The 25697-nt window shown below is 43.3% G+C and overlaps 1 protein-coding gene across 4 annotated transcripts in view; it reads left to right on the top strand.

The window, feature by feature from the left end:
• Nucleotides 1–11614: 11614 nt before the first annotated feature.
• GNA12 (G protein subunit alpha 12) overlaps nucleotides 11615–25697 on the top strand; it is a 33872-nt gene continuing 19789 nt past the window's right edge. The window contains exons 1-2 of one of the 4 annotated variants that reach the window (XM_083711714.1): nucleotides 11615–11846; nucleotides 11995–12415. In XM_083711714.1, the coding sequence (XP_083567840.1) occupies nucleotides 12086–12415 (330 nt within the window). In that variant the 5' untranslated portion in view covers nucleotides 11615–11846; nucleotides 11995–12085. Of the gene's footprint in view, nucleotides 12416–25697 lie in introns of all 4 variants that reach the window. The other 3 variants (XM_083711715.1, XM_083711716.1, XM_083711713.1) reach the window with 3 other exon arrangements.

Raw genomic sequence — 25697 nt, 5'->3', positions numbered from 1 at the left:
CACCCCAACTTGCCACAAGAGGTGATGGCTAGAAGGAAGAGCCTAAATCTCAGGGAGCACACACGTCCGGGCATCACAGCAGCATTGCATGCTTCCACACAGCGGTGGAGCTAGCCACTCGGGCACCCAGCCATGCACCCAGGGGGTGGCGCGATTGGTATCCAGGGGGACGATGGGTGCGGCAATAGGCGTCAAGGGCAGTGATTGGCGCCCAGGGGCACGAGGCGGTGATCCGCCTAGGGGTATTTTGTCACCTGCCCTCAGGGATGACAGCCCGCCCACCTTCCTACACCCCTGCACCCACATATTATACCATGGGTAGGCAAACTAAGGCCCGGGGGCCAGATCCGGCCCAATCACCTTCCCAGTCCGGCCCGCGGATGGACCAGGAATCAGCATGCTCTTACATTAGAAGGTGTGCTTTTATTTAAAATGCATCTCTGGGTTATTTGTGGGGCATAGGAATTCGTTCATTTCCCCCCAAAAAAATATAGTCCGGCCCCCCACAAGGTCTGAGGGACAGTCGACCGGCCCCCTGCTGAAAAAGTTTGCTGACCCCTGTATTATACAGACAAGTGTCGCAGAAAAACCAGGACATCCTATTTCTCCCTGCGAGAGCATGGCAGCCGTTTTGCACATTATGGTCTTGCGCAATTATGTGCTATCTCAACCTTTTGGGACCCACAATCTTGCACGGTGCCCCAAAACACACAGTTTTGATCACTGCAACAGCATGGCCTCGAGAAAAGCACGTCTTTTGGGCTCCATGCGGGTCACATGGTTTTGTTACTCAACATGTTGGAGGGAATGTTCTTTGAACAGCATGGGTAACCCAGAGCCCACTGAAATCGTTTTAGGGCTGGATTTGGGCACCACACTTGCCCACCCATGCTTTAAAACCATGCTTTGCCTACCAACCTCCAACTGCAACTCCAATTGGTCCAAGCCAACTTAGTGGGAGCTGTAACCCCAAACTTGTGGAGGGACCAGGCTGGGGGAAGGATCCTTGAAAACATTTGTAGAGTAAGAGCATAGGAAAAGCCTGCTGGGTCAGGACCACAGCACATCTAATCCAGCATCCTGTTCTCACAGTGGCCCACAGCGCCAGATTTACGTATAAGCTAAACAAGCTATAGCTTAGGGCCCCACTCTCTTGGGGACCCCCCAAAAAAAATTAAAGGAAAAAACTGGATGTACATTTCCAAAATATAAGATAAAAAACAAACAAAATCTACATACAGCAACAGTGTTTTGTGTTGTGTAGGCTCCTCTGATGTAAGTCATGAGCCCCGCCTGCTAGCCTGCTCCCTCAAATATTGCTCCTTTCTATATATAGGCTGCCTACATTCTGCATTGACTGGTTGTGTTTCAGTTCAACAATTACTTTGATACAATACATATTTTATGTGCAAATGGCTTTGGATACCTATTAGGTCCAGAAATTACCATACAGTATATATTCAACACAAAAAACCAGCGACAATTTGTTGTTGACAAAGGACAGCTGGACATCTAAAGGGTTAATAATAATAATAAATTTTATTTATATCCCGCCCTCCCCGGCCAAAGCCAGGCTCAGGGCGGTTAACAACACTAAAACAGTGCAACATTATAAAACCATTATAAAAATTAATTAAAATCAAAATTGATGGCAACCATAAACTAAAGTTTTGTAAAGATTGCCAAGGAGGCAGTCAGGCTGCGCCCTGACCAAAGATCTGGTGGAACAGCTCTGTCTTGCAGGCCCTGCGGAAAGATGTCAAGTCCTGCAGGGCCCTTGTCTCTTGTGACAGAGCGTTCCACCAGGTTGGAGCCGCAGCTGAGAAGGCCCTGGCTCTAGTTGAGGCCAGCCTAACCTCCCTGTGGCCTGGGACCTTCAAGATGTTTTTATTTGAAGACCGTAAGTTCCTCTGTGGGGCATACCAGGAGAGGCGGTCCCGTAGGTACGAGGGTCCTAGGCCGTATAGGGCCTAGGGTTCCGTATAGGGTTCCATTACCTTCAGCAGCTGAGGGCCGCATCAAACCTAAATCTGGCCCTGGTGGCCCACCAGATGCCTGTGGGAAACCTGCCAGTGGGATGGGAGCAACTCTCTTCTCCTGTGGCTTCAAGAACTTCCATTTCTGCCGTGGAGGCAGAGCAAAGCCACCATGGCCAGAAGCCATTGAAGCTGGACGAAGTACCGTATTTTTCGCTCCATAAGATGCACTTTTTTCTTCCTAAAAAGTGAGGGGAAATGTCTGTGTGTCTTATGGAGCAAATGCATGGTCCCTGGAGCCGAATTGCCCAGGGGCTAAAAGCAGATAATGCTTTTTTTAAAAAATGAAATAAAAAAGAGGGAAGTGGGTGTGGAAACAAAGCCGCTAATTGGCAAGCGGTTGGGGAGGGAGGTAAGGAATGCTAGCAATAAAGGAGGCTGCCTGGGAGAGGGGAGGTAAAGACAGCAAACTTGCAAAGGGGGAAATTTAGGAAGACTAAATCAATGAGGAAAGAAAATAGAAGAAAAGGAGGAGCAAAAAAAATCCTCCAGCTAAGGAAAAGACACTAAGGCAAACAAGAGGGAAGGGAGTGTTGAAAGGAAGCAGCTGATCGGTGGGATCTGGAGAGAGATAAGGGACGCTAGCAGAGGCTGCCTGGGAGGGGGGAGGCAAAATCCCATGGATCCTCAGGATTTTTGCATTGGGTCACCCCAAATTCACCATCAGATCACATAGCATGTCCATGGCTACAGCCTGCACCCAAAAAATCATACATCCATTGTTTCGTTCATAATATTTCTTCTTCTTTTCATCCTCTAAAAACTAGGTGCGTCTTATGGTAAGGTGGTACTTCCTTTCCCCTGCCTTGCATCTTCCGACATTCAGCTTCTCTGGCTGTTATGAGAAGGGAGGGGGGAAACTTTTCTTTCTCCATGCCCTGCATAATTTGACAAACTTCCCTAAGGCCTCTCGCTAGCCTTTTCTCCAAACTATGAAGTCCATCTGTTTCCCATCCTTGTGGACCCCGCCATGTTCAAAGGTGCAGAGCCACTGAAGTGCACCGCATCCGGCCATCGCTCACACCTGCTCCCATCCCCACACCTGTCGAGGTTCTCCAGATCCTTCATTTGCATGGTGGGCCTCAACCTTGGCTATGCAAATCGCCGAGCCCAGCTCCTTACTCATTTCCTCTGTGTAACCGGCAAGGGCCTTGTTGCAGAACGTCGATGGGAGAGCCATACATCAGGTTCAAAAACATATTCAGCATCTTTCAAGAATTAATAATTTGAAGAGTAGTTGGAGGTGCCGTGTTCCGAAAGTAAACTAACTGTTTGGCAGCCCTGGCTCGGAATGCTAATGAAGGCGAACAGTCGTTCCTCTAAGAATTATGGAATGGGTGAAGATTAATTGACAAAGGAGCCATGACACACATATTTTAGTATTTATATTCCATCCCCCTTGGGGAGCAGGAAGAAGACTATGTGAGGAAAATGAAAATTAAATGTGGCACACCTGACCTAAATTAATAATGGAAAGAGACTGACGTTGACCCCGGAAGCCTAGCAGGCTTTTACATAATATGCAGCGCATATGAACCAATGTTAGCAGGGTGCATGATGGGAAATTACGCTGGAGCAGAGGGGTTGCAATGTTTCAACTCTGGCGTAATGTTATGCACAGCGCAGGGCAGCCACTCACTTCGTCAGTGGGGCTAAATGAGCGCTTCAAAGTACTTATTGCAACCAGAATATAAGCATGGATATCTTGTCATGTGCTTTTAATTACATTAAGCAGGACCCAGCCAGAGCTAAGCATTTTTAAGTCCCATTGATGCCACTGGGAAAGTCAAACATATGCTTAACTGTCTCTGCCAGAGAAATTAATAGGATGTTCTGAGCATAGACCAATCCTGGCCTGAGCACTGGCTGCCAATTACATATTGCTTAAGGTTCCTGATTTAAGCAAGACATCCAGGAATCATAGAAGCCGTTAAAAGCTTCTGACTGGATCCGGGAACATCCCATCTTTGGGTCCGGCACTTTGGCACGAGTCAGCTGCCTTGCACCAGAGCGCTGAACCCAAAAACGAGCACAATCCAGATAAAACCGTTTCATGGGCATTCCTTTGGGATGAAGGGAAGGGAAACGTCAGCAAGGCTTCTCAGGTCCCCTTTCCCTGCATCAAAGAGCTGCTTGCACCCCTATCCTCTCAGCCACTCAGAGCAAAAACATGCCTCACTTCCTGTTAAGTTGTGGGTGAACATATCAGACAACACAGTGATTCTTCAAACAGCTCTTGTTTATTCACAGGCCAGAACAGAACTGAGCTGAAGGGTTCAGCCAACCTGCTTATATAGAGCTCAACTACAAAGCAACAGTAACAACTTTCTGTAACTATCCAATCACTGAACGTCACTTTCAATTCCTTATTTGCATATGTCGACCTGAGTGAAAACCATCTACAGTATCCCCCTGCTGGCCCAGGGTGAGAACTTCAGTACATAACACTTCCTGTCTCATCAACAACAGCAACAAGAAAAAACTGAGGTTAGATTTCATTCCATGGGGCCAAGAGAATGAGGAGGATAATTGCTACAGCAAAACGAGGCTTCCCCTTTGTTTTGTATTCCGTGGTCTGTGTTTGCCTGAGCTTGAGTCTGCACTAAGGATTCTGAGCCCTTGTATTCTGATTCGATACATGCTATCCAATCACAGAACATTTCAGGATTTGGGCCTCTGCCATTGGCCCTTAAACTCTGACTTACGATTCGCAGCTTGGACGTTTAGACAGCCAATCCCGTTGGGAGTGGAAGTGGCCCAGGCCTTCAGAAATGTATATAAGCAGTTGCTTTGCCCCTGTTGTCCAGTTCTGTTTGTTCAATAAAGGTTCTTACTGTTATCACTGTGTCTTGCCTCGTTGGAACCCATCTACATTTCACCCTTAGCCAGTCAGCCACCTTCCTGTGACAGAGGAAACTCCCTGGACTGTGGGAGCACAGCTCCCGCATTCTCATATGCCCCCACCTGTTCCACTCACCACGTTGCCAGTGCCCAGTGGATGTGCAAACGTGCACAGGGTTTTCTTTTCTTCCGTCTTTCTTTCCCCTTTGGAGATGTTCCCCTTTGCTCTAGCCATGTAGAAGGAAATGGGGTGATCTTTAAAGCACAGTCCTCGCAAGGACCCTGATTTGGATCAGTCAGATGTTGTAATGCAATTAGTTTCTAGGTAAAGGTAAAGGGACCCCTGACCATTAGGTCCAATCGTGACCGACTCTGGGGTTGCGGAGCTCGTCTCGCTTTATTGGCCAAGGGAGCCGGCGTACAGCTTCCGGGTCATGTGACCAGCATGACTAAGCCGCTTCTGGCGAACCAGAGCAGCACACGGAAACACTGTTTACCTTCCCGCTGGAGCGGTACCTATTTATCTACTTGCACTTTGACGTGCTTTCGAACTGCTAGGTTGGCAGGAGCAGGGACCAAGCAACAGGAGCTCACCCCGTCGCGGGGATTCAAACCACCAACCTTCTGATCGGCAAGTCCTAGGCTCTATGGTTTAACCCACAGCGCCACCCGCATCCAATTAGTTTCTAGGCCTGATTCAAAGTCCTGGCTTGGACCTATCAAGTATTTAATGGCTCAAGACTGCAATACCTCAAGGTCTGCCTGTCTCCATATGAATTGAACCAGACCCAGCAATCCTCATGCAAGACCTTTCTTTGTGTGCCTCCTCCACAAGAGGTCTGGAGGGTGGCAACATGAAAACGGGCCTTTTCTGCGATGGCTCCCCATCTGTGGAATGCTCTCCCCAAGTGAAGTTTGTCTGGCATCTTCATTATAAATCTTTAGGTGCCAGATGAAAACATTCCTTTTCAACTAGACCTTGGACTGATTAGTAGTCTATGTCTTTTTAGATGTGTTTGTGGAAGAGGTGGGGTTTGTTGGGTTGGTTTGTTCTTCTTTTTATTATGTATTTTGTATTTTTATTTTGCATTTTTGTGATGATAATTTGAAAAGCATTTAATTTGGGCTCAATTTCATTTATTAATAGATTTGGAAACCAGGTCTCTCATGCCTAATGGCCGCTATACATATAGCACGATCCTATGTATGTTTACTTGGAAGTAAGGACAGGTGCAGGGATTTTGAAATGGCAGATGCTCCCACCTTGGATCACCCAGTGCTGCCAAGGTCATGTGCCCAGTCAGCAACCCAACTGCTGGGTGAGAGGAGAAGGGTGTAGGATAAGGTTGCCAGATGTTTTTCAATGAATCCGGTGACACTTTTCAATTTCAGTAGGAAGGATAGGATTTTGTAAATCCAGGGGCTCTCCCCGGGAAACGGGGACGTCTGGTAACATTAGTTGTTGTTGTTTAGTCGTTTAGTCATGTCCGACTCTTCATGACCCCCTGAACCAGAGCACGCCAGGCACTCCTGTCTTCCACTGCCTCCTGCAGTTTAGTCAAACTCATGCTGGGAGCTTTGAGAACACTGTCCAACCATCTTGTCCTCTGTCGTCCCCTTCTCCTTGTGCCCTCCATCTTTCCCAACATCAGGGTCTTTTCCAGGGAGTCTTCTCTTCTCATGAGGGGGCCAAAGTATTGGAGTCTCAGCTTCATGATCTGTCCTTGCAGTGAGCACTTAGGGCTGATTTCCTTCAGAATGGATAGGTTTGATCTTCTTGCAGTCCATGGGACTCTCAAGAGTCTCCTCCAGCACCGGAATTCAAAAGCATCCATTCTTCGGCGATCAGCCTTCTTTATGGTCCAGCTCTCACTTCCATACATCACTACTGGGAAAACCATAGCTTTAACTCTACGGACCTTTAGCTTTAACTCTTTAGCTTTAACTATGCTAGATCTGGCCAAAGGCCAGTCTAAACCATTATTCTGAAGCCAGCCAGCTGCTTCAGACACAGCCAGCCTCCGACAATGGAGGCAGAGCCCAGACATTGTGGTCAGCAGCCACTGATGAGGTTTGTTTTCATCTATAATAAACAGGTGTAATAGAACGACCAAAAGCATTGGCAACAAGAAATCAGGGGATGCAGAATGGGAATGAGTACTTTAAAAATTGGAGAGCAGTGTCACCTAGCGGCTTTGGGCTGTCACTACCCACCCGAAGAAGTCATGAGGAAACAATTGGTGGTTAATGATCAGGGGTCAGTAAACCTTTTCAGCAGAGAGCCGGTCCACTGTTCCTCAGACCTTGTGGGGGGCGGGCTATATTTGGGGGGGAATGAATGAATTTCTATGCCCCACAAATAACCCAGAGATGCATTTTAAATAAAAGCACACATTCTACTTGTGTAAAAACACGCTGATTCCTGGACCGTCCACTGGCCGGATTTTGAAGGCGATTGGGCCTGATCCGGCCCTTGGGCCTTAGTTTGCCTACCTATGTTATTGATGAAGCCTACAGAAACATTACCGTTTCGTATACAGGACTGGTCATGTGTGAAGAGACATGAATGCAGGATGTTTGAATTTTTTAAAAAAATGAGTTGTCCCTAGCAAAGAAGGGAGGCAGCATTTGAGCTGCTCTTTAGGTAGCAAATATATATTGGGCTCACATTCTTCATACAGGATTTTTATTTTTATATATATATATATTTGGCATGTTGTTACAACAGGCATCTTACCAAGCAGAAAGGGTGGATCTAAATGGTCTGCATCTTCCAGGCGTGCCTGGAGTTGTTCAGCGACCACCCGCTCAATTACTTTGCCCAAGAATGGAAGATTTGAGACTGGGTGATAACTGGCCATAATGGTCAGGTCCAAAGATGTTCTTTAAGAAGCGGTTTAATAATCACTTCTTTAAGGGAGTCTGGGAAGGCTCCCTCACAGAGGGAAGCATCCACCACCCCACAAAGCCCTTTGCCCAAGCCCTACCTGGATCGCTTTTATGAGCCAGGATGGGCAAGGATCAAGAAGACAGGTAGTCGGTTTCACTCATACAAGCAGCCTGTCCACATCCTCAGAGGTAACAGGTTGGAATTGACCCCATACAACCTAGCTAGGCAGAGCTCTGACACTTGCCCAGTCCAGCCCTGCCCCCACAGTGGAGTTTACCTTCTTCCAAAGCTGAGCTATTTTATCTGCAAAGAACTTTGTAAAGTCATTACAGGAGATTTTGGAGTCCTCACCAGACTATGAACCACCTGAAAGAGTCTCCTGGTACTGTTTGAAAGAGATTTACCTAGAAATCTTGTGCTGCTGGGCACTGCCACCACATATGGTGATAGCTTCCTCTTCTCTTACATCCGCTCCATCTGGCATTTAAACAATACAATTTGGCAGGTGTATAATCTATATTTGAAATTTAATGCCATCTCTCTATTTTTGAAGGAGATCGTTTTCCTTGGGGGCTTAGACTATAACAAAATCCATCTATTTTCAGAGATTTCATCATCTCGTTACTTTTGCATAAAAATTCATTCAGCTCGAAGATGGTTGGAGACACAAGGGCTGTAGAAACCTTCAGCTACCAAAGAAGAGGGGTGAAGGAATGGAATAATTATAAAAGAAAAATAGAAGGATTCACAGTATTGTAAGACACAGCCCCCAGTTTTTCTGGGTATTTAACCCCCTACAGTTCCAACAATCCTCTCTTCTCTCTCTCTCTCTCTCTCTCTCTCTCTCTCTCTCTCTCTCTTGGCTAAACCAAAGTGTAGCATCACACAATGTGTAATCTGCCTATGGAATCCATTGCCACAAGATGCAGAGTGGCCATCTCTGTGTCTCATGCCAATGGATTCCACAGATGAATCACACGCCATGTGAATAATAGCTTTTGTTTGTCTGCCCAAATCTACTGTTAATAAGTTTCACTGGGTGAGCTTCAGTTCTGGAATCACGAGAGGATGAAATATGTCCCTCTGCTTCTTGTGTTTATTTCTACCTATTTCGTGCCCCACTTGGTTGCTTCTCCCCCCCCCCAAAAAAAAACCCCTTAAAAGTCTCAAATGTTTCAGCCTTTATTTTCAGGGAAGATCCTTGAATCCTCTGGGCATTTGGGCTGCTCTTTTTTGAACAGAGTGATGGCACAACTTCAATATATTTGCTCATTATACAGGTTTACCAGGTTCTCTGTGCAGAGATCTTTCATTACACTAGCACTAGTGCGAAAGAACTTTTCCATATATAAAATGCTGCTTTGGAGTGCTCTTTGCTCCTGGATATAAGGGTGTATTTTGTTTCCAGATGTCTTCATCTTTTTTTTTTCCTACAGAAATTGTGGCACCTGACAGATGAGATGGTAGATTTCTAGGGATACTGGAGGAGGCAGCATGCATTGTACATGACCACAAAGGGAGACTGCCTTGAAAGAGTTTATTGTGTGTTAAAGAGACAGAAAGCTTTCTGCATGCCATTTTTGGAGCACATTTCTCTTCCTGCATGGAGATTCCCTGTTCGGGGTGGGGGTGGGGGGGACTTACATAGAAAGCAACACACCGTGGTTGACAAAATACTACCTGCTCTTCAAGCAGGCATCAAAATATCACACTCCATTATTCTGGATTAGCTAATCAGGGGGTGAATATGTTCCTTAGCCCCATATTCATAACCACCAACATGGATTAGAACATATTTATTGTTTGTTGAATTTCTATGCCAAACCCAGATGAAGACAAAAGGGTCTGATTAACTTGGCTGGGAAACAGGGAACTGAATATATCTCTTTTGTTACACTTGATGGGTGTTTGGTGGAGGGCAAGGGGAGGAATGTGGCAGGGTCCAAGATGCTCAGATTACTGCCACCAGACCTCCCCTTTCATGATGTAACCATGATGTATTAGTGATGTAGTTTGGGGAGGTGTGACATGGGAATTAGCAGCTAATGAAATTTTGGGTTCACTTTTGTACGGGGCTTCTATCTTGTCCCACCTTGTGGCAGGCGGGAGTCCTGTCGTGACAGTCTTCAGTAAAGACCAAGCGTACTGGCTGCTGTTTTGCTCTGGTATTCTTGGCTGGTGCCCTTCTTTCCTGTCCAAGGGAGCCCTCAGATTTATCCATTAACAAAGTGGAGATTTGAACCCAGGCCTTCGGTTTTCCCAGTAGTAATGTATGGAAGTGAGAGCTGGACCATAAAGAAGCTGATTGCCGAAGAATTGATGCTTTTGAATTCTGGTGCTGAAGGAGACTCTTGAGAGTCCCATGGACTGCAAGAAGATCAAACCTATCCATTCTGAAGGAAATCAGCCCTGAGTGCTCACTGGAAGGACAGATCCTGAAGCTGAGGCTCCAAGACTTTGGCCACCTCCTGAGAAGAGAAGACTCCCTGGAAAAGACCCTGATGTTGGGGAAGATGGAGGGCACAAGGAGAAGGGGACGACAGAGGACGAGATGGTTGGATAGTGTTCTCGAAGCTACCAACATGAGTTTGACCAAACTGTGGGAGGCAATGGAAGACAGGAGTGCCTGGTGTGGTCTCGTCCATGGGGTCATGAAGAGTCGGACACGACTAAACGACTAAACAACAACTTCCAGCTGATAGCGCAGCACTCTAACCATTACACCACACAGGCTCCCTTGGACTACAGCTCACAGGAACCCTAGCTGTAGCCCGAAACATCTGGAAGGGCAGCAGGTGTTGAAGGCGGCCCTGTAGATTTGGATGCTTCCTATATCATTGCTGTGTTCATTTATAACCTGTCTTTTTCCCTGAAAGGGGCTCAAGGCATCTTACAGCTAAAATAGAAACAGATATAATAAAACATTTGGGGGTGGGGGACGTGGCAGTCATCACCACCTGTCAGGGATGCTTTAGTAGTCATTCCAGGGGGTTGGACCAGATGGCCCTTGGTATGCCTCTACAATTCTAGGATTAAAAAGCAAGGAAACATTGGTACAATGTGTGTGTGTGTGATTTATTATTCTTATTTATTAAATTTGTATGTCGCCCTTTATCCATAGATCTCAAGGTAGTTCACATCATAAAAACACAATATAAAAAAACACGTGCTTATATAGGCATGAGATTTATTAAAACATACAGATCATTACAACTTCATGCCCTATATTCCAGAAGACGCCGGACAGACATCTCTAGAGGCTGCCCTTGCTCTGCATTTCCTGTCTCTTAGCAAAGGGTTGCTATCCCCGCCCCCTCGAACCCATCTCTCTACGAGCACCGCCCTCTTCCTCTTTTCCCATTCATGATTTCCCCGACTGACGTCACTCCAACGCCCCATCCAATGAGCGAAGCCGTCAGCCTCCCTGCCATTCTCAGCATGGGAAAACTCCTCCCACTACCTCTCCCTTGAAGGGGCGGAGCTCCTCCTCCTGTCTCCTCTTTTTTTTTTTAACCCCTCCTGGACTAATCCCCTTCCCCCTCACTTCCCTCGCCACGGCTCTTATTGGTCGGCGGGGGCGTCTAACCCCGCCTCTTCCCCCCCCACATAAATCTCTCAGGGTTTTTCTTTACAAAGTCCCCGCCCCGCAGTCCAGAGCGAGCTCACTCGACAGGGGTAAAAAAAAAAAAAAAAACCACCGACCGGCTTGGAGCGACATACGTCTCTCCCAATGAGAGGCTACTTTGCGAGAGATGCTTCTCTCCCATTGAGCTGAGAGAGGGCGTCCGCCCGCCCCCCCCCCCGCTGCCTGGCCCCGCCCCTCCGCCTGGTGGGCGTGCGGAAGAAAGTGGGCGGGGCGGGCGAGAGTCTGCGGCGGCGGCTAGTCGGGCGGTGGGAGCGAAGGCAGAGCGAGTCGCCCCGCTGTTTGCCCCCCCCGCCCCTCCCTCCTGAGGGAAGACCAACGGCCGGAAAGTGACGGTTGAGGGTTCAGGGGCGCGCGAGGGGCTCCTTTTCCCGCCCTTTTCTGACGGGTGGGGGGGGGAGGGGAAAGAAGCCTTTTTCTGAGGGGAATCGCTGAGGCGGCGGCGGCGGCGGCGGCCGGTTCCTCCCTCCGCCAACCGCGGCGGGCCGCGCCCTCAGCTCCGCCGCCGGGTGAGGAGGGGCGATGGGCGGGCCGGTGGTCTCCTAGCTCCGCCGCCGCCGTCGTGGCCCGCCGCCCGCTCCGAGGCCCGAGAGCGGCCCCCGCGGCTCCCCTGCCTGACGCCTCCTCAGCCCGCCGCCCTCTGTCGTCGTCGTCCTCCTCTCTCCGCGGCCTGCCATGTCCGGGGTGGTGCGGACCCTGAGCCGCTGCCTCCTGTCGGCCGACGCGGCGTCGGGCCGGGGCGAGAGGCCGCCGCCGCCGGGCGAAGCGGGGAAGGAAGGCGGGCGGGACGCGGAGCGCGAGGCCCGGCGCCGCAGCCGCGAGATCGACGCGATGCTGGCCCGCGAGCGGCGCTCGGTGCGGCGCCTGGTCAAGATCCTGCTGCTGGGCGCCGGCGAGAGCGGCAAGTCCACCTTCCTCAAGCAGATGCGCATCATCCACGGCCGCGAGTTCGACCAGAAGGCGCTGCTGGAGTTCAGGGCCACCATCTACGAGAACGCCCTCAAGGTGAGCGGGCGAAGGAGGAGAAAGATTTAAAAAGGGGGGGGGGGTAAGCTTCAAAAAATGGCATATGCTTAGGAGGGAGTGGCTTTGCTTTTCCTCATCCCTCCTCGCCCCCTTTTTCCTTTCATGATGTGTCTTGAGCCTTCAGGGCAAGGGGGTCCCTTTCGAAACCGCTGGGCTGGTTTGCTTGCTGGCTTGCCTGCCCCCTCTGTATCCCAGCTTCCCTCTCAATGGGGTGTGCAGGGTCCCCTCAAAAGAACCCCCGGAAGTAGGTTTAGGTTGACAGGAAGACGATGACAGGGCCGAGATCACCCAGCGTGCTTCACAGCCGAGTCAGGATTTGAACCCTGGCCTCCCACGTCCTGGTTGTTACACTGCCGGACGTTGGGAGAGTCGGGTCAAATTCTTCATGTGACGCATTGGCAGCCTACAGAACTCACCCCCACTGCAGCCAGAGATGGCCACCAATTTGCCTGGCTTTAAAAGTGGTTTAGACAAATCAGTGGAGGAGGAAAGGGCTGTCAGTGGCTCCTGGCCATGATGGCTATGCTTTGGCTGCACAGTCCTTGAGGGAGCAGAGCTTATGAATACCAGTTTCTGGAAAACACAGGAGGGGAGTGGGCTCTTGTGCTCAGGTTCTGCTTGCATGTTTGCCATCGGGGCATCTGGTTGGCTGCTGGGAGAAGAGGATCCTGGACTAGCTGGGCCCTTGGCCTGATGTTGATGATGATTCGATTTTCAGCAAGGCTTTTCTAATGCCAGCATGGGCAATAGGTATGGATGATAAGAGTTGGAGTCCAGCAACATCTGGAGGTCCAAAGGTTTGCATTGACTTAGGAATGCTGTTTTGAGTGGTGTACAGAATGCCCTGAATAAGTAGGTTGAAATAAAATGGGAGTGTAAGGCATACTGAAGCAGATGACTGGGGAAAACAGTGCCAGCACTTCTCATACAATTGTATAAACCCTACTACAACCCTGTGAGATGGAGCCAGACGATGGGTGGAATGAGTGTGGTGAGGCTGTTATGCATTCTGTTTAGTGTGCATTGATTCTGGGGGAAAGTAGTGTGTTTTGTATTCCCTCAGTTACAGTGTATAACACTGTAAGGTAGGAGATGAGAAGCAAGCAGCTGGCGGTGGAATTGTGTGTTGCTTTGAATGGTTTGATTAATAACTAGAAACTGTGCTGTAAGTATATTTAATAAAATAAACTGGAGGAATATATGGAAGGCAGCCTGTCAAGTCATAATAATAAAATGATTATTACAGTGGTACCTCGGGTTACATACGTTTCGGGTTACAGATTCCACTAACCCAGAAATAGTGCTTCAGGTTTAGTACTTTGCTTCAGGATAAAAACAGAAATCGGGTTCCGGTGGTGCGGCGGCAGCAGGAGGCCCCATTAGTTAAAGTAGTACTTCAGGTTAAGAACAGTTTCAGGTTAAGAACGGACCTCCAGAACGAATTAAGTACTTAACCCGAGGTACCACTGTGTGCTACTTTCCCTCACACGTCCATGTATGTGCTTCATATACATCCAGTTCAACTTTACAATGATCCTGTAAGGTAGGAGAGCTAGGCAATGGGTGGAGTTGTGTAAGGGGGAGGTGATACCAGAGATGGGCTGTCAGTGTTATGCTAGGTGGCATCATCTTGCTTTTCCTAAGTAGTCTGTTTTCTATAATTTATTTGAATTATTCTTGGAACAGTATTCTTGCTACCACTGTACTTGGAATCATAGAATTATAGAGTTAGAAGGGACCCAAAGAGTAATCTAGTCCATCCCCTGCAATGCTTCATACAACTTTGTACCCATTGGGTTGGTTGACACAAAAGGATAAGCCGAACCATATCTTACCAGGACTGCATAAACATATGGACTCCCAGGGAGAAGCTCACAGCTGCTTTACTCCTCACAGAGCTAAGCATGTCATCCAAACCGGGACTTATGGTTAAGCTCTCTCATTGCTAGCCATGGTTTATTGTTGGCTGCAGCTCATGGTTAGTGAGAAAGAGAGCATAACCATAAGTCCCGGTTTGGATAACATGGTAAACCAAACCATTACTTAGTTCAGAGTAGGAACAAAAAAGGACTGGGGAAGGAGCAAAGAAAAACTGCAAGGTCTCTGAAAGGCCATGTATTTGTGCGGTCCCAGTGAGCCACAGTTTAGCTTACTGTGTTGTGCAAACCGTTCTTGAAATAGTCCTGTAAGACCAATATTTGGAAGCCAACTGAAGACTGTACCTCAGACAATATAGATGATCTCACAAAATTCATACTACTTAAATGTTGAAAGCCAGGATAAGGAAATGTATCTCCCGCAAATGGCTATATAATGACAATCCTTGGCATACCTCTATGGGGAAGGAGTTGCATATTTTAGGAGTTGTGACAGTCAGTGTCCTCTTCCAGCATCCGTGTTTCCAAGAGTGACAGAATGTGGAATATTGGCTGCTTTCTTATTCTTTGCTTTGTCATTGACATGGATCAAAATCCACAGGTCACCATTAATGTACGTGTTGAAATGAAATAGATGAAAATTCCCCATCTCTGTTTAGAGTTGAATGAAAATGCACGTGTGTGGCTAAAGTGAGCTAAGGAGTTATTAATCTGGGCAGAGTTACACCTGTGCCTGTCCAGTTTTTAACCATGGGAAAGTAAGCTTATTTATCTCTCCTCTTATGTGAGAACTCCCTCTCCCTTCTATTTTTTGAGCTTAGCTCTGCTTAGAATTGTATATGTACCAGACTTCTTGCTGATTGTGCAATGCTCTAAATTACAGTTTGCAAACCTGGTTAGAAGGGTCACTGAAGTTGACCTTGGTAATTGCAATGTATTAAAATGACATCTAGAATAACAGGTGTTGAACCTATGGTATGTGGACTCAGTATGTCCACACTGGCCACCTCAGAACAAATTCAACTCAACTCAAATCTAGCCATTTGCACATATTGCTGTCTTAGAATATATACTAGTAAGTAAAGAGGGTAGGTGCAGAGTTGGAGGAACAAGGAACTCAGCAAGATATGCACACCCTGCCAACTGCACAGACTTGTTTTTAGATATTGCTCCCCAGCCTTCAGGGTTAAAAACTTTCCTTTAAAAATACCAGGAATCCACATTTTCTGTTGTACAAACAATATAAACCTGAATATTGCAAGCAGGTTCTAGGCTATTGGTTTTGACAACTATACTGTAATGCTTCCGAAGAGATGCATTATTTGTTAGGTTCATTTAAAAAAGCTCTGCTGCCGTACACAACCAATTCTTTATAGTATGAGCTTTCATTGCCAAGAACCTCCTTTATCAGATGTTCTTCTCTACAAACTAATACAATAATAAACATGTTAGTTTTTATGGTGTTACAGAAGTTGGTTTTCTTCTTCTTTGCCACAATATTACTAGTATGTTTGTGGTAATGCTCACAGTGTTCTTGAATGTTACACAGCCCTTGAAAAACAAGCCCCTACTTGGAAATAAGGATATAAATTTGCTCTGAGAAATGTGTTCATAATCTTATTGTGGGCAAATTGTATCTGAAACCAAGTAATCACAATAAGCTGCATAATGGGTGGTTCATTGACTGAAGGAGGTTATAAAGGAGGTTATAAATGGGAAGAAGACCTTATGAAGGACTGGCATAAACTAGAAATAATACTCAGCTTTTTAAAACCCATCAACATAGTTTAGCTGTAAGAAATAAGAGGATGAGGACTGAACAGTTGAAGAGGAAACAGGGAAAAGGTAAAATGAAAGAAGGTGCATTCATGCTCAGATATAGCAGTGGACTGAAGGGTAGCTTTAAATGAGTGGATTTAGAAACCCTTCAGTAGGACAAGGAGGGAGAAGTTGTCATCCTGGAGTTAATGAAGGCGGTACCCTTTGGTACAGGCACATCTTGATCTTCTCACATCACCTTGTATTATTGTCTGCTTGTGACTTAGGCACAGAAATGTGAGGAGCTGTGGATGTGGCACTGAATTTCTGCTGGTAACATGCAAGTGGATAGGAGTATAGTATCTTTCCACAAGACAATTTGTGTTAATGAAGTCATGTGCAAGAGCATTATCAGGTTGTGAGCTATTGTATTGGTATTATAAAAGCAAAAATTGTGTATTCTGACTTGGTGTGATGTAGTGTTTGCCTTTTAAGACTGTGCTGATGACAATGAACATTGGAGTTCTGTAGTTTCATATGAGAATTGTTATTTTTTATAAGACCACTGGCTCAAGTGGCAAGTGTGATACATTTTTCAGTTGCTCTTAGAACATACAAGTGTGTGCTGACTAATGGGATTTGGATGTGTTCACTGTCCTAAGCGAACATGTAACTGAGCATTTATTGTTATTTTTTAATGGCTCTTTTTAAAAGAAAAGAAAAAACCTATGTGGTTCTGTTGCTGACACTCTGCATTTTTACTGAATTCACTGAACTATTAATCAATATTGTCCCTAACATTAAACCCTAGAAGAGAACCTGTGATGTATTTCACTTTAGCAAGCAGTACAGTAGCATTTAGGCCTTCTAGGGAAATTTCATTTTCATTTACCTCATTAAGATTAATTACTCAATTATTTATTGTGATATTTTAATGACTTTGTGTAAAGAAGATAGGTGTTTGTATTATGCTCTTCAGGGTTTGAAAATAGTTGCTGTTTCTGTTATAAAAATGCAGCCTTTTTGAATTGAATGGCCATCTGTCATTTTCAAAGAAAATATTGCTGTTCTAGTACTTTCACAGATTTTATATGTGCTTCCATTTGACAGCCAAGAAGAGGGTTTGTAATCTTGAGGTTAGGAAAAGTGATGAAATGTGTATCCATATAGAGAAAACATAACTTAAAAGTGAGTGGATGGATTGATTTAAATCACAAAAAGAAAAAACCCAGTTTAAATCCAGTTGCCCACTTATAAATTCACACTTCCCTAACAAGCATATGTTTTGCCTGGTTACTGTAACAATTAGACTGTATTAGTTTTTAGCCAAATAGAGCCATTATGTAACCCTTCAGCAAAATTCTTATGTACTATAGAATTATGTTTGCTTACAGATAAGGTGTATGCACATGAAAGAATTCTAAGCAAGAATGCTTACTTGAAAGCTAAGTTTTGAATCCTGTGCATTCTTATTTGGCAACCAGTCCCACCAAACAAATTAGAACTCCCTTCCAGGAAAATATGCATAAAATAGGGCGGTAACATGTCTTAGGTGTTAAATACAGATTATAGAAATGCATTCATACACCAAGGTAATACTTGTTGTAGAAGGGAGTGGTGATGGATATGGAACAAAACAGTGTTATTCCACTTTATGGTAAATTAATGTCCATACTACATATAGTTTCAGAATTGAACACAACACAGAGCTCAGGTAACTGGGCACAAAACAGAAATGCAAGATAATTTGCATGAACTCAGTGGATGATCCTGGTGAGATAGAAGATATCGTCACCTGAATTCTAGTGCTTAAAATGACTTGCTAATTGATGCACAGTATCAAACCATAATATATGAACTCTTGTACTGTACTTGTACCCATGTAATGACTAGTAGCACCTTAGAGACCAACTAAGTTTGTTCTTGGTTTTGTTTTGTTTTTTGTATTTTTTTATATATTTCGACTGTTTCATGCCAACACGGCTACCAACCTAAACTTGTAATGACTGATGAAGATGTTTTCTTCCTCATTCTTTCTCTTCAAAGAAAAGCACTATTTCATGAAGGGATCATAAATTCAGTTTCATGACATTATAAAATTGAATTTAAGTTCATATTAAACCAGGTTTCTTTTTAGAAGAGAAACATATTAAGCTAAGCTTAAAAATTAAATCAAATTCAATTTTTTATGTTACCATTTTAGAACATCATTTTTTATCATGAGTAACCAATTATTGAAACCTTCCCTATTTCTTAGGTGTTAAATACAGATTATAGAAATGCATTCATACGCCAAGGTAATACTTGCAATTGGTAAACAATGGAAATACTTGCATATCATTTAGATTATTTTTGTTTTTGAAACTCTTCTGGTATCATCCTGTCTTTTTAAAATCTTTCTATTACAGAGAAGACACACAGTTAACAAAATGCTGAATGTAAGCCCCTAATCCAAAATTTACTTTTCCATTTAGCGCAGGCAATGGTTTAGAGTCGTAGCTTTTCCTAGCATTTTATGGGGCAGGCTTCCCAAACATCAGTTTTGCTTTGGCTTAAGTAAATAGTCATTGGTTAATGATGGTTTTGCTTGTTAACCAAGGCTAAGCTTCAGGGCAGTTTTTTATGAGAAGCACTAGTGTTGGGAATACACAGACTCTATTAGTTCAGTATATCCACCTGGAATAGAAAAGTATATAAAACACCTAAATTAGCACATCTGACAATCACATGACTCATGCAGTACTATTGTATAAATGGTTAGTTGGAAGTAAATCCCTCTGTGTTCAATGGACCTTACTCTCCAGTGCAGTTTTAAAGTTGACTTTAATTTAACTTGCTAGATCAAAGTCATCAGCAAATGCAGCCTTTGGACTAACAAAAGTCAGCTGCTGTTGCTTTGGTGGTCAGCTGGCAGTGTGTAACCTTAGGAGCTGAAATCTGGTTTATTTCCATATGGGTTTATCATCATGTGTGTAGTGTTCTTGGTAAGGACTGCACTGTTCCTCTGAAATGCCTGAACTTGTAGAGCCATAAATTTCCACAAGAATTGCCACAGTCTGAAGAATTCCTCAACTACTTCTGCATACCCAAGAGCCAAGACAATCCTTCTCTATTTTCCTTAGTAGCCCCTTCCTTTCCACCCCCACCCTATCCTGCATAATAGTTAGCTTTGAATAATTTCAGTAATTTCCAAATGGTTTGTCATGAAACATGAGGAACTTCCCTTTTGAAGAGAAAACAGTCAAACCTCACTGTGTGAACATGAGTCATTATTATTATTATTATTATTATTATTATTACTATTCTATTAAAACACAAAATGCATTATGACATATGCTAATGAATACAATCACCATTTAGTAATAAATAATTCTTTCTTCATAGTAAAATAGCAATATGTATAAAACATAGTTCTTAGCATTCATAAGACTGTAAGACTTAACTATTGTTACAAAACACTCCTTGAAGATACACAATGGGTCTTGATGTCTTCCAGATGAACTCTTGCTTTTAAAAAATTGACTCTTTCCTTGGTAGAGCGATGGTTGTGAGATGATGCTTAATAATGCTTTCCTCTGATGTTCTGGGATAGAGGCTAGGCTGGAAAACCTGTAAGATCCTGACTTGTTCCTCGCATCCTTTCTTTAAAAAAGATGCTACCTTGGCAGGTACAGTCTTCTAGAAATCTGGTAATGAGGTTGATGTTTTTGCAGGTTATAGCTCTCTTAGTTAACTAGAATTGATTTTTTAATTGCAAATTTATTAAAGAAAGGGGGGACAAAAGAAGAAAAAACAGCTCACATTCACAATACAACAAACATCAATACATCCATCTTAATCTATACTTGCAGATTGATATATGTCCAAATAGGTATCCCAATGTTAATGTTTGTAGAAAAGTTTCCCACCCCTGCTGCCAGGTGTTTAAGAGTAAGAAGTGTAACTCTAACCTGGGAAAGTTTAATATGCTTTGGAAGCTAAATATTCAGTGTTTTTTCTCTCTTAAAGTAAGGCATTTCTAAGGTCTTTTCTAGTCCTGCAATTTCAGTCTGAACACTTTAACAACTATTGCACAAATTCTGTGTTGGATCTATTCAGTTGTAATACAATGTAATATTGATTATAATCCTGATCATGGATGTTTGGGGGACTCCCAATAAGTAGCTCTAATCAGTTTGCATCTCCCAGAGTCCAACCATCATTTTTTTGTTTGCATTAAGACAACTCTCAAAATCCCTTCTCCCTTTCATTGGATTTACTTGGAGACAGAGAGTCGTATTATAGTTTACAGACATAACTGCAGTTACAAATACAAAGATTGGGTTGTTAAGTTCCTGTAGCCTAAGTAAAGGGCATTGTATTTTGTTCATGTGTTTAGTCTTTTAACTCTGTATACAAATCTTGATGTTTACACTACTCACCTGGGGAATAGCAGCATTTGAATGAATGATGAAATATATAGAAATATTTAAGATTCTTTGCTTTGATTTTGTGTTTGCAAGACACATAAAGGCCGGATGATGTATGTTTGAAGTGTGTTGGACAGGTTTCCTCAGGCAGCAAAATGGAACCATTTTAGTTACTTTTCTCCCATGCCAATAAGGTTAAGAATTTCTACTAGCCTCCTAAAAATCATAGTAGAACATGCATCTTGGATGCTGCGATATGACAATATTTTCATTAACGATATTAATGCATCCAGGCTGCTGCCCAGCACTAAATATAGGGTTTGTAATATATAAACACTATATTCTCCCGTGTTCCAAATCTCTAGGCTCTTCTTCCCATAATCTTGTCAAATGTGATGCAAATGTTTAGGAGAAACTGTTAGCATATCTTAAAAGGTCTGTATTTTTAAAATATTCATGTTATTTTATTAATATTTAGTGCTGAAGTTGGTGGTGACTTTGGAGCTCAAGAGTAGCACATGAAATAATCTGCCATGAGAGTATTATGCTGATAAAATGCATGTTTTTAGAGAAGCAGTTGGGTGGGTTTTTTCTATAATACCTGCAGTTGGCATCTGTCTTAAGAGATAATGGAAGAGTGTGCCATCAGGGGTAAAGTCAAACCACTGAAGAGTTACAGCACCTGCTGCAGCTGTAGAGACCAATATAGATGAGACATGCTTTATTGCAGCTGGGGCAGATGAAGGTACAGTAGAACCTCTACTTACAACCGCCTCAGTTTACAAACGCTTCAGGTTACTCCGCTAACCTGGAAGAGTTACTTCGAGTTGAGAACTTTGCCCCAGGATAAGAACAAAAATCGTGCACCGGTGGCGTAGCAGCAGCAAGAAGCCCCATTAGCGAAAGCACGCCTCTAGTTAAGAACAGTTTCAGGTTAAGAATGAACCTCCAGAACAAATTAAGTTCGTATCCAGTTTCATTGGTACAGATGCACCATGGGATTTCTTCACTCCTCCCAATGGTCATTTCTCCACTGGTCATTGCTGTGGATACACAACCTGACTGACTTGTCTCCAGGCACTGTGGTTGTCTGCAATGGACTCCCACATGGCGGGATTAATGTTGCCAGCCTTCATGTCAAGTTTGCAGACATCTTCTTAATACAAAGTTTGCAGATATTTTCTTAATACGTACCTAGTTACTAGTTCTTTTTTCTGCCTATTCCAAAGGTCAGGTTGAGTTATGGAATCTTACCCTATTTTTAATCCCCATACTGGCTCTGAAGCATGAGAGTCAGAGAAAGTGGTTTGCTTTTAAATGAGCAGAAATTCTAACTAAAATTGGTCACTGTACACATATATCAGTTTACTGTGTTTATTATTATTTACTAAAAAAAAATTGCTGCTGTTCAGTCAAGGATCACATCCAAGCATATTTACAATATAAAAACACAAAAATGTATACACAACATAGTAACAAACACACACCCTAGTTTAAAATACTGTTGGTTGATTGTTTAATTAGCCAAAGGCCTGAGACAGAAGGAATATTTGCCTGGAGCCTAAAGATATGTAACAAAGGCATCAGGCAAGCATTCCAAAAATGGGGAGCCATGACAGAAAAGGCCAGTTCTCTTGTTTTCACTCTCCAGACCTTTTGTGGAGGTTCAGGGCAGCCAAAGTTGTTGAGCTTCTTTGAGGGGAGCCAGTGATCTACCATTCACCTTAAACTGGATTTGCTTGTCATTCCCCTTGTGGTACATGACCATAAGCACCACAGAGTATGCATCAACAGAAGAACAACGTATTATATATATTTCTATATCCTGCCTTTCTGTCTGATAGCAGACTGACCCCAAGACAACTTACAGTAAGGGAAAAATAAATAAATAATATTTTTTAAAAAAGACACTGATGACTTACAAATGTTATGGGTAGCAGAATGAGAAACGTTAGCCACTGTCCAGTCCTTATGTTTATGTGAATGTGATTGTTAATCTACTGTATATTTAGAAAGTGGTTTGTATGTCTGTCTGTTCTATACATTTGGACACCTCAGGAGATACCTTTGCCAAACACAGCATTAGGGGTTTTTTTGGGTGGGAGCAGCAGTCTTCAGTGATGTTTGGATGCCAGGTGCCATTTTGAATCAAGTTGGCAGACCAAAACATAACACTAGATTCCCCAGTTTTTGGCATAACAGGTCCAAAGTCACAGATTCCACTTTTTAAAATTTTAATACAAAAGCTTTATTTTTGTTTCTATAAATACCTAGACACTGCTGGGCACTCCCCATTAGTACTATATCAAACTTTAAAATCTGCCAGTACAGATTTGTGTAGGCAAGTTGTGAACAAGTTGCCAGAATACTAGCAGTGGTTGCTCAGGAAAGCTTTGATTTAGGGACTAGGATTAGTTTTGTGTGAAATGTAAGGCAACAAGTAGGTGTTGAATGCACGTCATCCTTTTGTTCTGTGTACACATTCATAAAATTTAGGAATTGCTGATTGATGGACACTGGATTTAAATCCCCAAAGTAATATTGTAACTCTTAGAAGCACTATTTATAGCATTGTACTTAAATAAGTCAAAATACCATTATTCCCTATTGGTCGTAAAATGACTACCTGGGAGTTATACTTCTCTTTACCACTTATTGGAAATAATTTTGAAGAGGGGTGAAATAAAAAAGAGCAGCCACTCCATGAGAACAAGCACCACAGAAGAAGAGAACGAGTATGGTTCTGATAGGAAACTATTATGATCTCATTCCCCAGTGTAGGAAATCTTTCAGGCAAGGGCTGCAGCTGTGCAATGGTAACCATTTGAAAGCTGCTGGAGTGAAACAAGACTGCATCTAGATGAGTTTAAAGAACTTTAGAACACTGGAGCCTTAGCAGGTGAAAGGTCAGAGCTAGCTTGTATGGGCAGGGATGACGCATACATATTTGCAACCCAATTTAAGAGGCAAGTGGAAGATAATAGGCTGTAGCAAGCACAATATGGCTACAATATTAATAGCTTTCTTGCAATTGTTCTATTGTTTTACATACCATTCTACAAACTGGATACAAATGTATGTAATGCAAAATATCTTCAGATACTCATTTGTACTGTTCATTAACGTTGTAGCAAAGAATGCTCTGGAAGAGTAAAATGGGAGTTTCATAGCTTGATTAGCCTTTTAACATTTCTTTTAAATCTCTTTCATTCTGGTAATGCATCTTACCCATAATAGAAACTTCTATGCGGTGGGCATTGGGATAAGGTTTAACTCCTTAAAATGACCTCACAATTTAAAATTGCTTTTTGTCTGTATCATTTCACCTTTGATTTATTCTTAAATGGAAAACCCCAGCTAAAGCAGTAAACGTTGTTGGCAAACCAAATACTTGAGAATGGGAGCAGGTTTTTTAAACTCTTAGTTGCAGTTCAGTGAAAAAGAATGTTAACTGCATTCCTTGAGTTCATAGCTTCCTTTTTACAGGCTTTTAATAATTGTACTATGCTTTGTGTTGAATGCATGCTCTTTGAACAGTTTATCTGAAGGATTAAATTGTATGGAGATGAAGTAATAGTCATTCAGGGTGGCTCAGTGTTTACATTAGAGAAACTGCATTAGAAAGAGTCCAACCTGATAATGGATAGTTGAAAAATTTTAATTAGCTGCCCTTTTGCTGGAATACTGGAGAAGCTGCAACTCTCCTACATTGCTAAATCTAGCAGCCTTGAACCTGCTTCTTCATGATATTTTACTGCTAAATCTTGCACTGAAGCTTGTTTCTTACCCTTGATCTTCAGCATTAAAGTTCTTGGGTATACTCCTTAACTGTAGGAATAAATTCTGAGGTTGATGCTTGGCAGGTAGGATAAAAGAGCTCCTGAATAAGTATCATCATGTAAAATTTTAAAAAGTAAATATGGGTAGGGCAATGCTTACTGTTATAATCCTTGTGTGGTTACAGCAGACAAGCCTACATTTTAGAAAATGACATTAGTCATAATGAACAGAAGTTGCAACTAAGGATTCTATAGTTGGGCTTCCTTTGTCTCCCTGCTTTCCAAAAGCAAAGAAATGGGAGAAAATTAATGCCTGTGAAGCTTGGATAAAAAGAAAATATTTAGTTAAAGCTTTCTAATCAGCCCCCTTATTCAATCTTCTTTAGAAGATTGAAGTCTGGTATGGATGTTTGAAATCTGAGGTTAAATGTGCTTAATGCAAGTCTTCTATAGATAGAAGGCAACAAAACAAATTTTGATGTTAACTGATCATATCAACTCAGATCTGTGATAAGTACTGTGCTCTTTGACTAAGGGTCCATAATGAGAGTATTTTTAAGGAATTGCACAGTATGAAAGAATTGCATTGTTTCTAGGGGATACTAAATGAGGATGCTTTGCCTCTGTATACAAAATTGTTCATTGCATGTTCTAGCAAGTTGGCAGTGTTTCTCATGGTTTTTATTTTCATGGCTTGATCTATTACAAGGAGAAATAGATTGGTTTCGGGACTTGTGAACTCTTACTGCTTGGAATGCTGTTACTGTATGTGATCCAAATACATTTTATTGGGGGTTGCATTTGTGGTAACTAGTAAAGAAGAAAACCTTATTGAAGTGACTGGTCAGAAATCACATAACTGCACACTGCTAGAAGATTCCATAATTCAGACCTTTCCTGAAGCTTGCCAGAACACCACAGAGGCCTCTTCCCTCTATCCTCAGCAAAAGCTAAGGTCTTGGTTAGAGTCCTGACTCAAGAGTTCGTATAACCTATGTAAGGGGCCGTTTACTTTTCACAAAATTCTGGCACCTAATGTGAGTGTGCACAGAGTTTTTCCTTTTCAGGGATGCCAATAGTTGAAAAATGGCTAGTAGGACAGGCTAGGGTGTGTAGATAAACTGGAAAAGAGGGTAGAAGCTGAAGGTGAAGCAGATAGAGATGCTTCTAAATGTTCCTGACTCCTCCTGCAAGATGAGCAGGTAAGGAGCCCTCACTTCTGCCATTACTATTAGCTAATGTGATGTTACAGCACAAAGACAGACTGCCACTTAAATAAAGGTGTTTTAACTTCATCTCATATTTTATCACAGCCAGATATATATATTTTTAAAAAATGATTGGTTTTAAGTGTCATTTCAATTCTTCATTTTATATAGTTCTTTCCTTCAATGTAATAGTTTTTTCTTTGGTCACTAAGTGTATTTATCTGTTCCTC

This window comes from Podarcis gaigeae (genome assembly GCF_964106915.1).
Source record: "Podarcis gaigeae genome assembly, chromosome: 14".
Classification (NCBI taxonomy): Eukaryota; Metazoa; Chordata; class Lepidosauria; order Squamata; family Lacertidae; genus Podarcis; species Podarcis gaigeae.
The sequence above is the reverse complement of the archived record's forward strand: the minus strand, read 5'-3'. Positions and strand labels throughout refer to the sequence as shown.